This window comes from Mus caroli, chromosome 12, assembly GCF_900094665.2.
Source record: "Mus caroli chromosome 12, CAROLI_EIJ_v1.1, whole genome shotgun sequence".
Taxonomy (NCBI): domain Eukaryota; kingdom Metazoa; phylum Chordata; class Mammalia; order Rodentia; family Muridae; genus Mus; species Mus caroli.
The window spans coordinates 291,617-304,017 of NC_034581.1; the positions used below are offsets into that span (position 1 = coordinate 291,617).

The following is a 12,401-nucleotide window of genomic DNA, read 5'->3' on the forward strand; positions in this document are numbered from 1 at the left end:
GATGGTTGTGAGCCACCATGTGGTTGCTGGGATTTGAACTCTGGACCTTCGGAAGAGCAGTCGGGTGCTCTTACCCACTGAGCCATCTCACCAGCCCCCAGTTGAGATTCTTATGCCTGCAACTCAGGTGTTTTACCTACTATACTATCTCCTTGGCCATATTTTCTTTTCAAAAGAATTTTTTATCTGTATATGTGTGCTTGTATGGGTTTATGTGCATCTGTTACACACTGGTGCCTGTAGATGCCCCTCGAACTGGAATTCTAGGCAATTGTGAGCCACGTGATGCTGGGGACCAAACTTGGACCCTTTCCATGAGTGGTTTGTGTTCTAAACCCCCGAACCATCTGTCTAGCTCCGATTTCTATTTAAAAAAAAAAAAAAAAAAAAGCATTCTGTAGATATGCAGTTTTGCCATTTCTCACAAACTTGTTTAATTGAGGGAGGAAGCTATCTGTTAGATATCTGACAAACAATTTTTACTTTTAGAGATCTACTTCTGTAGATTTTTTTGTTTATTCCTTATAAATGATTAGAGTTTTATTTCTTTGCCTTAGACATTTCTAAGCTCTTTTGATTTTTTTTCATTTTTACTTTTACTACCTGGCAAACTATGATTAGATACAAAACTGTGAAAGGAAGCCAAGTGATAAAATATTATTTTCTGAATTTTGTAGGACAAATGAAAAGGACTAAGTGTGCTGACATTGATGTTGAGACCCCCGATTCCATTCTGGTTAATACTAATCTTCGAGCACTGATCAACAAGCACACCTTCTCAGTTCTTCCTGGGGACTGCCAGCAGCGCCTGCTTTTGTTGCTTCCAGAGGTGGATCGACAGGTGTGTCACTTTAAGCATAAACAATCCTGTAACTGAGTCTCCTGTTTGTATCATTATCTCATATTCTAAGCTCTACTTAGACTATGCAGCTGAGGATGTCTTATACTCTTAGGTTTACTTCCTGAGGGGATTACAGGTGTATCACCGTGTGTGTGTGTGTGTGTGTGTGTGCACTAAAACCCAGAACTTTATGTGTGATGGTCAAGTATTCCATTAACTTAGTTACATGCCTAGTTCTCAAGACTTGAGTTTGAAGCCAGCCTGGTCTACAGAGTGTATTTCAGTATAGCCAGGACTACATAGAGCCTCTTCAAAAACAAACAAATAAAAAATATATCATTTTATGTATTCCTATAAAAGTATGATGTTAATAGTATTGTTGTGTTACTTTCCTTGGAAATATCTGAACAAGGTACAGCCAATGAACAGGGAATGGTTCCACCCAAGTTTAGTTTAGTAAAGCAGTGAGTTTATTAACATTACTTTACAGGACTTTGGAGCTGGATTGCAAGAAAGTCTCCCCCGATATTGTTGATGACTCAAAAACTGCATCCATAGAGCTCCTTATCCAATGAGCAGTCAGCTTGCCCAGCTGGGGCGTTTGGTGCTTCAGATATGGGCACACCACCACCATCACACACACACACACACACACACACACACACACACACACGTAAGTTTTAGGAGCCTCTAGACAGTTAGCATTCACCCTTCCTAATGTTATGACCTTTTAATAGTTCCTCATGTTATATGAGTATAAAATTATTTTCGTTGCTATTTCATAGCTGTAATTTTGAGTATATGGATTATAATGTAAATAAATATATTTGGAGATAGAGGTTTGCCAAAGGGGTCATGACCCACAGGTTGAGACCCCCAAGTTATGTCTCCTTGGCTTCTGAAGCTTCTGAGGGTCTCTCAGTCTTTGGGTAGGGAGTGTCTCAGTTCAAAGGCAGTAGCTACACTACTAAGTTAGAAATAAGGGTATTTTTTTAAGTGCCTCAGCAGATGAGTTTTATAACATAAACCTTATAAGGGAGTTGACCTCTGTTACTTTATTTTGATTAGAGAATCAGGCTGGGGATAAGGCACTGGTTGTAAGCTGCTTGTCTAGCATGCAAGGGCCGCAGTTGCAGGCCCTAGTGCTGTGATGAAAAAAAGAAAGGGATGGAGGAAGAACGCAATGAAAGACCATTTTCTCCACTGGGAAAAATGGAGTTGGGGGGAAGGAGATGAGTGGAAAAAGAAAATTGAATGGTTTTCCTTTTGAGATACAGACATCAATAGTCTAGCTTGAGAGCTCAGTTGACTTGTTTTATTATTAACAGGATAGTGCCTCAGTTAAGGGAGAAAGCTAAAAATGTGAAGTCAGATAAACATAGACAACCAGAAGTATGTAGAACATAAAATACTAGTGATAGTTAAGTATTTTACTTTTTCTTTGTTAAAAGAAATGCTTCCATCAAAGAAAATGGCTAGTTAAGGTTTTCTTCTCTGTGAAGAGGAAATGATATCATTACTCTTTTTTTTTGGGGGGGGGGGAAGGTTCGAGACAGGGTTTCTCTGTGTAGCCCTGGCTGTCCTGGAACTCACTCTGTAGACCAGGCTGGCCTCGAACTCAGAAATCCACCTACCCCTGCCTCCCCAGTGCTGGAATCAAAGGCGTGCGCCACCATACCCGACTCCATTATGGTTTTTCTAAGCTTGTTCTCTCAAATTTGTTTTTATTTATGCCTATGTATATATCTGTGTGCATATATGCTGTGTGTACAAGTACCCACAGAGGCCAGATGATGGTGTCAAAAGTTTCAAAAGCTGGAGTTGGAAGGATTTGTAGTTCCTTGATATGGGTGCTAGGAACTACAAATTCAGGTCCTTTGGAACTGCTCTTAACTGTGTCACTCCAGCCCCTATTCACTTTCATAGATTCATTTTTATATATTTATATATTTGTTTGAGTTCTGCCAGGCCTGGTAGTAAGGCCTGAAATTTCATTTAACTGGAAGAGGAAGAGAATGGGATAAAGGTTATATATACTTCCCAGTAATTAGAAGTCAAGGCAGGAGGGTGGGGATTTCAAGACCTGAGCTGCATGGGGTCCTGTCTCAAAACAATAATAAAAAGAGGCAAGAGAGAACTTGAGTGAACGACTCATTCAGTGAGCTGGTTGCCATGAAAGCATGGGGATCATCGTTCAGATCCAGAGCACTCACTTCCAAGCCAGGCAGGGTGATAGACCTGTAATCCCAATACTGGGCAGAAAGAGACAGCAGTATTTCTGGGACTTGAGAGTCACCCATGTAGGACAAACTGAGGAACTCAGACTTAGTGAGGAACCCCATCTTAAAAATAAAATGAAGAGTGATAGAGGAAGACATGATACCCCACTACCCCCCCCCACACACACACACACACTTGCTTACCATGTGTGTGAGCTCATAGTCCTTTTTAATCCTTATTAAGATAGCATGAAAGGTGCCCACACTTGATACTTTTAATCCCTGCACTCTGGGAGCAGAGGCAGCAGATCTGTGTGAGTTCAAGCCTAGCTTGGTTTACAATGTTCCAGGATAGCCAGGGCTGTTGTTCTCCACCCACCCACATACACATTCTCCCTAGTGTAAAATAACGGACTATATTGTTTAGTTTATAGTAAGATTCACAAGGTAGGCTGCACAAATCATTATACTTGATTGACTACAAAGTCACAGTAAAGTCTTTCTCATTCTGAAATCTGTTTTCTTACTTTGTTTATGAGACAGGGTTTCTCTGTTGAGCCTGTAATTTTCTATGAAAACTGGGTTGGCCTGGAACCCAGAGATCTCCCTGCCTCTGCTTTGAGAGTCCTGGGATTAAAGGTGTGCACCATCACACCCGCTTGAAGTCTGTATGCTATAAGACTTGCTTTGTTGCCAGTTTCCTAATGGTTAGTGCTATAATCAGCACAGGTGAAAGCAGTACACAGCCCTGTGGATAATTCAGATAATTAGGTATTTTTCCAGCAGTAGGGACTGAAGGAGAAGTGTTCCTACTGACTTCATTCTCCACCTTATCTCTTCAAGATAGTTACTTTAGAGGTTACCCATCTAGTTAATTCCTGGGAGCAGAAATAGGAGATTAAAGTTTCGGCATGATTTTTAAAGGACGTGGTTGATTTCATGGGGCACTCTCATTTGCATGTGTTCTTATGTCCTATTTTTTTGTGTTGTTCCACCCCTAAGTACAAGTGTTGGGGAGTAATAGGCTGAAGTAGTATATGAGACAACTCAGCCGCAGCAGGCTGATGCTGCTTTCTCAGAAGCATTCATGGCCTTCTGATAGAAGTTTGGGGTAGGTGGTAGTTTAAAGATGAATATTTTTAAATGTGTATGAGTGTTTAGCTATATGTATGTGTATGTGCTGTGCATGTGTACCTGGTGCCTTAAGTGGCCACAAGAGTGCTCTGCATCCCCTGGAACTATAATTATGGTGGTTATAAGCTGTCATGTGCTAGGATCCAAACCTGGTTCGTCTACAAGAGCTGAACATGCTCTTAACCACTAGCCATCTCTGTCCATCTCTTGCCATGTGCAGTTTTAATGAAAGGGATGTTAAGAGTTTTCTAGTTCAATTTCCCATAAAGGCCAATCCTACGGGGGGTTAAATTTTGTTTGTGTTTTTTTTTTTTTTTTTTTTTTAAATAGGAAGCTAGTTGACCAGTATTGATAAGTAAGATAAAGTGAATGATATTGGGAAGAATTTTATTTAGATTTCATGTGTCAATGTGGATAATGTTTAAGTTGAAAATATTGTAAACAAATATTTTTTTACATGATTTGAGTGGATCTTTCCCCATGTATTTTAAAGAAGAATTAATGTTTTTTTAAAAATGAAGAGAGAAAATTCAAATTTAGATGTGTGTGTGTGTGTGTTTCATTTAAAATTTTTCGCATGTCCTGTGAGGTGATTTAGTGGGTAAACAGATTTTTAGGTAAGCCTGACAACCTGACTTCAACCCTAGGATTCACCGTGACCTCCACACAAATGTCATTGCACATACACAAACAAATACAATAGCCCAGTGCCATGCACTACTCCTGGGGACCACCCCGCCCCCCATTACTTTGTACTCTATCCTGGAGATACATCCCTAGGCACAAGAAAATGAGTTAAATCCTTTGTCAAAGCATTAGAAACAAACTTATTAGACACATGGATGGGAATGAGGGTGGGCAGGGAAGGGATAATATCTGTGAGTATGCCTCACAGTTTGATAAAAATAAGTAGCCTAATAGAAAACTAAAAAAGTGACACTTCACAAGACCACTGCAGAGTTACATGTTTAACAACCATGGAACAGCTAACAACACAGAGGCTCTAGGAAATCATCTACGTTTCAAGGTTGACACAAAATTAAATTACAGGTTGATACTTGGTGGCAAGGAAAAGAGTATTGTATGTAAACATATTGCTTGTGGTTTTAGTACACTAATTATGTTTTATACTTGGAATGCAGTCCTTAGAAATAAAATCACTAGTACAGGGGCTGGTGAGATGGCTCAGTGGGTAAGAGCACCCGACTGCTCTTCCAAAGGTCCAGAGTTCAAATCCCAGCAACCACATGGTGGCTCACAACCATCCGTAACAAGATCTGGCGTCCTCTTCTGGAGTGTCTGAAGACAGCTACAGTATGCTTACGTATAATAAATAAATCTAAAAAAAAAAAAAAAAATCACTAGTACAGTTAGACAAGGTGGCATACTCCTTTAATCCCAGCTCTCAGGAGGCAGACCTTTAAGTTCAAGGACAGTCTGGACTACATAGTCATACCCTATGTCAAACAGACAAATAGAACAAAAAAGCACTAGTATATTCATCTCTGCCTGAATGTTTGTTGAAACTTTATTAATTATGGGGAAGCATTGGTAACAAAGTGCATATTTACCACTAGGAAACTGGTAAATTAATTGTAACACCTTCATAAAGTGATGTAAAAATGCAGCAATTTCAAAGAAGCTAAATTTTAAAATGGAGTTGGAAGGTGAGAAAGGAAAATTGGTACACATGAAAAGATTTTTTTTTAAAAGGAGAAAATGTTATTACATTTTTTTAAAGCAATAAAGAAGGAGTTAACTATGTTTTTATGGATAGATTGTATATACATTCTGTTAACATGATGTGAACATTGTTTCATCTGTCCTTTGAATGGTTTTCCCTGGCTTGCTCTTTGATATAGGTTGGTCCAGATGGCTTGATGAAGTTGAATGGCTCAGCCCTTAACAATGAGTTCTTCACTTCTGCAGCCCAGGGCTGGAAGGAAAGGCTCTCAGAAGGTAAGTGTTCTGCCCTGTGGCTCCCAAGGTCTTAGTGCCTCTCACTGCATGAGATACTGGACAAAGGTCAGGATTCTCTTAGAGGAACAGAACTTAGAGAATGAATATGTATACATACACACACACATGGAATCTATTAGAATGGCTTACTGTGTTAAGTCTGGCAATAGCTGTCTACTAACAGAAGCTCCAAGAATCTAGTAGTTCAGTCCATGAGTCTAGATATCTCAGCTGGTCATCAGTATATGCTAGAATCCAAAAGAAGTCGGCTGCGATGCCAGTGGAGGAGTGGACTTGCCAGCAAGAGTAAGCAGCAAAGAAAAAGCTTCTTCCTTAAATAGGCTGCCACCAAAAGGTGTGAGCCAGAGGTGGTCTTCCCACTGCAAAGAGTGTCACTAAGAAAAGAACATCCCTCATAGTTGTGCTCAGCCACTCATGTTTTAGCTAATTCCAAATGTAGTTAAATCAACAACCTAGAACAGCCATCATAGTGAAGGTCATTAAGTTTCCTAAATGTAGCTTTTCTGTCCTGGTGAAACAGCTAGACAGATATCTATAGCCCCTGATTAAACTCTAGCAGTATAATTTTGCTAATGATTTCAGTCACTTAAGAAACCAAAACATACATTTTTTCAGCTATGAACCTAACTTTAACAATTGAGCCATCTCTTTAGCCCTATATTTTGTTTTGTCTTTTTTTTTCTTTTTTCTTTTTCTTTTTGTTTGTTTGTTTGTTTGTTTGTTTGTTTTTCAAGACAGGGTTTCTCTGTATAGCCCTGGATGTCCTGGAACTCACTCTGTAGACCAGGCTGGCCCTGAACTCAGAAATCTGCCTGCCTCTGCCCCCCAAGTGCTGAGATTAAAGGCATGCGCCATCACGTTAAAGCACTCCTTCTAACATCTCTGGTTCACTATTCCAGATTAATACTTAGGAAGTGAAATTCTTCATCCTCTCTACTAGATAAATTGAATACTTAGTGATTTTTATAGTGCTTTGCATCCATTTGGTAAAACAGCAAAGTTCTTTTTTCCTGCCAACCCCAATGACATGGACAGTAAGGAAAATCAATGACAATTAAAATCTTATTGAGCTGATTTCACATACTGTATGGTTCACTCATTTGAAGTAATGGAACATTTATGGACCATCATTTAGGAATTACTGGCCATGGTTACTTGTCCTTATGTGTCTGATTTAGATTTACTGAAGGCAATAGTAGTTTTTTTTTCCTTCAAGACAGGGTACTTTGACCCTGTGCCTGCCAAAGGCCTTGCTTACAGTTTCATAGGGTGAGCCCATGAACATCATGGCTGGGAACGAGGCAGCGAGCAGATAGGCACGGTTGTAGAATAGTAGCTGAGAACTCACATTGTTTTATTTTTAAGTTTATGAGTATGAGTGTTTTGGGCACACATATATGGGAGCCTTTAGAAGAAGATGGGGACATGCCCTCTTCCCACCTGACTCCTTAATTCACATGGGTGCTTGAAAAAAACACCAATTAGCATTACCTCAAGAATAAATTGGAGGGCAGATGTGCTCTCTCTCTCTCTCTCTCTCTCTCTCTCTCTCACACACACACACACACACACACACACACCTATCTACACACACACATGTGCACCAGAAAACTGGTGGATCTCTAAGGCCAGTCTCTAGCCTACATAGAAAGCACTGGGATAACATTGCAGAGAGACCTTGTCCATTAAAAAAAAAACAAATAAGAAAAAAAAGAGAAAGGTAATAAATTGGTAAGGTTTCATTTCTTTAATACCCACTTTAAAAGAGTAACTGTGGAGAAAAAAGAAAAGAGTAACTGTGTCTATTTGTGTTTCATGAAGCTGTGGACATGATAGTGACAGAAGTTCTAGGCTTTACTGACAGCCAAATTCTTCCTTTCCAATTTCTTTGTTCAGGACTGTGATGTCCAAGTCCTCTTTACATATTTTCATTTCCTGTTTGTGTGTGTGTGTGTGTGTGTATGAAGGCACATGTGTGAGGTCAGGGAAGAACTTTGGTAGTCAATTCTCTTCTGATTTCAGACATCACATTCAAATGTTTGACATGTAAAGCAACATTTTCATTTTTCGTTCATCAAGCCATCTCACCAGCTCTCATACTTTTTTGCTTTCCTTCTTGCTCACAGGAGATCTTAAACTTGGAACTTTTCCCATTCTTCACCTTGTTTCTTGATATTCTGAATATTAGAGTGTAATAAGAGAGATGACCTATCTGAGCCATGATTTCTGTTGGTTGGCTAGTTTTTATTTTTAGGGCACTTTGAAACTGACAACTGAAAACTGCCTACCTTATATTTTTATAGTCTTAATGCTTTCAAGTAACTTTTTATAATATAGTAAAGGACTCAAGCACAGTTTTCTTTGAAGAATCCTAACTTTAAACTGGCAAAGTATTCAATTATTTACTGAAATAATTTCTAGTTGACTGTGGGACTTTGAATCTAGATTGCTTTTGGCAAGAAAGCCATTTTTAGTATATTAATCCTGCCAATCCATGAGTGTGGGAGATCTTATCATCTTCTGAGATCTTCTTCGATTTCTTTCTTCAAGACTTGAAGTTCTTGTCTTTGACTTGCTTGGTTAGATTCACAACAAGGTATTTTATATTATTTGTGACTATTGTGAAGGGTGTTGTTTCCCTAATATCTTTCTCAGCCTATTTATCCTTTGATTATAGGAAGGCCACTAATTTGTTTGAGTTAATTTTATATCCAGCTACTNTGCAGAAGCTGTTTATCAGGTTTAGTTCTCTGGTGGAATCTTTGTGGTACAGAGACAAGCAGAAAGATCAGTGGAATAGAATTGAAGACCCAGAAATGAACCCCACGCGCCTAGGGTCACTTGATCTTTGACAAAGGAGTTAAAACCATCCAGTGGAAAAAAAGACAGCATTTTCAACAAATGGAGCTGGTTCAACTGGAGGCAAACATGTAGAAGAATCCAAATTGATCCATTCTTATCTCCCTGTACAAAGTTAAAGTCCAAATGGATCAAAGACCTCTACACTGAATCTAATAGAAGACATAGTGAGGAACAGTCTTGACCACATGGGCACAGGGGGAAATTTCCTCAATAGAAGACCAATGGCTTGTGCTCTAAGATCAAGAATTGACAAATGGGACCCATAAAATTACAGAGCTTGTCTAAGGCAAAGGACACTGTCAGTAAGACAAAACGGCAACCAACAGATTGGGAAAAAATCTTTACCAATCTCACATTAGATAGAGGGCTAATATCTAATGCATTTAAAAAGTTCAATAAGTTAGACCCCAGAGAATCAAATAATCCTACTAATAAAATGGGGTACAGAGCTAAACAAGGAATTCTCAACTGAGGGAAATGCAAATCAAAACAACCTTGAGATTCCATCTCATACCAGTCAGAATGGCTAAGATCAAAAANTCAGGTGACAGCAGATGCTGGCAAGGATGTGGAGAAAGAGGAACACTCCTCCATTGCTGGTGGGATTGTAAGCTTGTACAACCACTCGGGAAATCAGTCTGGCGGTTTCTTAGAAAATTGGACATAGTACTACCTGAGGACCCAGCTATACCACTCCTGGTTGTATACCCAGAATGTGCTCCAACATGTAATAAGGATACATGCTCCGCTATGTTTATCAAAAGCATATTTATATTAGCCAGAAGCTGGAAACAGCCCAGGTGTCCTTCAACAGAGGAAAATGTGGTACATTTACACAATGGAGTACTACTTGGCTATTAAAAACAATGACTTAATGAAATTCTGAGGCAAATTGATAGATCAAGAAAATATCCTGAGTGAGGTAACCCAGTCACAAAAGAACACACATGATACGCAATCACTGATAAATGGATATTAGCCCAAAAGCCTGGAATAACCAAGATACAAATCATGGACCACATGAATATCAAGACAGAAGACCAAAGTGTGGATGCTTTGGTCCTTAGAAGCGGGAACAATGGGTGAACAAATATGGAGACAAACTGTGAAGCAGAGGTTGAAGGAAAGGCCATCCAGAGACTGCCCCACCTGGGGGTCCATCCCATATATAGTCACCAAACCCAGACACTATTGTGGATGCTAACAAGTGCTTGCTTAAAGGAGCCTGACATAGCTGTCTCCTGAGAGGCTCTGCCAAAGGCTGACAAATACAAAGGTGGATGCTCTCAGCCAACCATTGCACTGAGCACAGGTTCCCCAATGGAGAAGTTAGAGAAAAACTGAAGGAGCTGGAGCAGTTTGCAACCCTGTATGAAGAAAAACAATATCAACCAACCAGACCCCCACAGAGCTCCCAGGAACTAAACCACTAACCAAAGAGTACATATGGAGGGACCCTTGACTGCAGCAGCATTTGTACAAGAGGAAGACCTTATGGGGCATCAGTGGGTGAAGAGGCCTTTTGGTCCTGTGAAGGCTTGATGCCCCAATGTAGGGAATGTGAGGGCTGGGAGGTGGGAGTAGGTGTGTGGGTAGGGAAACACCCTCATAGAAGCAGGTGGAAAGGGGATGGGATAGGGGGTTTCCAGTCAGGAAATTGGGAAAGAGGATAGCATTTGAAACATAAGTAAATAAAATATCCAGTGTTTTTTTTTATTATTTATTTTTTTTCTTAGATATTTTCTTTATATACATTTCAAATGCTATCCTGAAAGCCCCCTATACCCTTCCCCCACCCTGCTCCTCCACCCACCCACATCCGCTTCTTGGCCCTGGCATTCCCCTGTACTGGGGCATATAAAGTTTGCGATACCAAGGGACCTCTCTTCCCAGTGATGGCCGATAAGGCCATCTTCTGCTACATATGCAGCTAGAGACACGAGCTCAGGGGGTACTGGTTAGTTCATACTGTTGTTCCACCTATAGGGTTGCAGACCCCTTCAGCTCCTTGGGTGCTTTCTCTAGATTCTCCATTGGGGGCCCTGTGTTCCATCTTATAGATGACTGTGGGCATCCACTTCCGTATTTGCCAGGCACTGGCCTAGCCACATAGGGTCCCTTCAGCAAAAACTTTCTGGCATTGTGCAATAGTGTCTGGGTTTGGTGGCTGATTATGGGATGGATCCCCGGGTGGGGTAGTCTCTGGATAGTGCATCCTTTTGTCTTAGCTCCAAACTTTGTCTCTGTAACTCCTTTCATGGGTATTTTGTTCCCTATTCTAAGGAGGAATGAAGTATCCACCCATTGGTCTTCCCTCTTCTTGATTTTCTTGTTTTGCAATTTGTATCTTGGGTGTTCTATGTTTCTGGGCTAATATCCACTTATCAGTGAGTGCATATCTAATGACTTCTGCTTGTGGACGTTGTACATCGTGGTGCGGAGCCTAGTGCGCACCACGATGTACAACGTCCACAAGCAGTTCTGACTGTTGTGAGGTAGAATCTCAGGTTTGTTTTGATTTGCATTTCCCTGATGATTAAGGATGTTGAACATTTTTTTAGGTGCTTCTCAGCCATTCGGTATTCCTCAGGTGAGAATTCTTTGTTTAGCTCTGAACCCCATTTTTAGTGGGGTTATTTGAATATCTGGAGTCCAACTTCTTGAGCTCTTTGTATATATTGGATATTAGACCCCTATCAGTTTTAGGTTTGGTAAAAATCCTTTCCGAATCTGTTTGTGGACTTTTTGTCTTATTGACAGTGTCTTTTGCCTTACAGAAGCTTTGCAATTTTATGAGGTCCCATTTGTCAATTCTTGATATTACAGCACAAGCCATTGCTGTTTTGTTTAGGAATTTTTCCTCTGTTACCATATCTTCAAGGCTTTTCCCCACTTTCTCCTCTATTAATTTCAGTGTCTCTGGTCTTATGTGGAAGTCTTTGATCCACTTAGACTTGAGCTTTGTACAAGGAGATAAGAATGGATCAATTTGCATTCTTATACATGATAACTGCCAGTTGTGCCAGCACCATTTGTTGAAAATGCTGTCTTTTTTCCACTGGATGGTTTTAGCTTCCTTGTCGAAGATCAAGTGACCATAGGTGTGTGGATTCATTTCTGGGTCTTCAATTCTTTTTTTTTTTTTTTTTTTTTTTGGTTTTTCGAGACAGGGTTTCTCTGTGTAGCCTTGGCTGTCCTGGAACTCACTTTGTAGACCAAGCTGGCCTCAAACTCAGAAATCCGCCTGCCTCTGCCTCCCGAGTGCTGGGATTAAAGGCATGCGCCACCACGCCCGGCTTTCAATTCTATTCCATTGATCTACCTGTCTGTTACTGTACCAGTACCATGCAGTTTTTATCACAATT

General features: G+C 40.3%; 1 protein-coding gene across 5 annotated transcripts in view; it reads left to right on the forward strand.

Moving 5' to 3' along the window:
- Asxl2 (ASXL transcriptional regulator 2) overlaps positions 1–12,401 on the forward strand; it is an 81,371-nt gene that overhangs the window by 59,107 nt on the left and 9,863 nt on the right. For all 5 annotated transcript variants that reach the window (XM_029484942.1, XM_029484940.1, XM_029484941.1 and 2 more), the window contains 2 exons: positions 678–841; positions 6,057–6,153. In XM_029484942.1, coding sequence (XP_029340802.1) covers positions 678–841; positions 6,057–6,153 — 261 coding nt within the window. The remainder of the gene's footprint in view (positions 1–677; positions 842–6,056; positions 6,154–12,401) is intronic.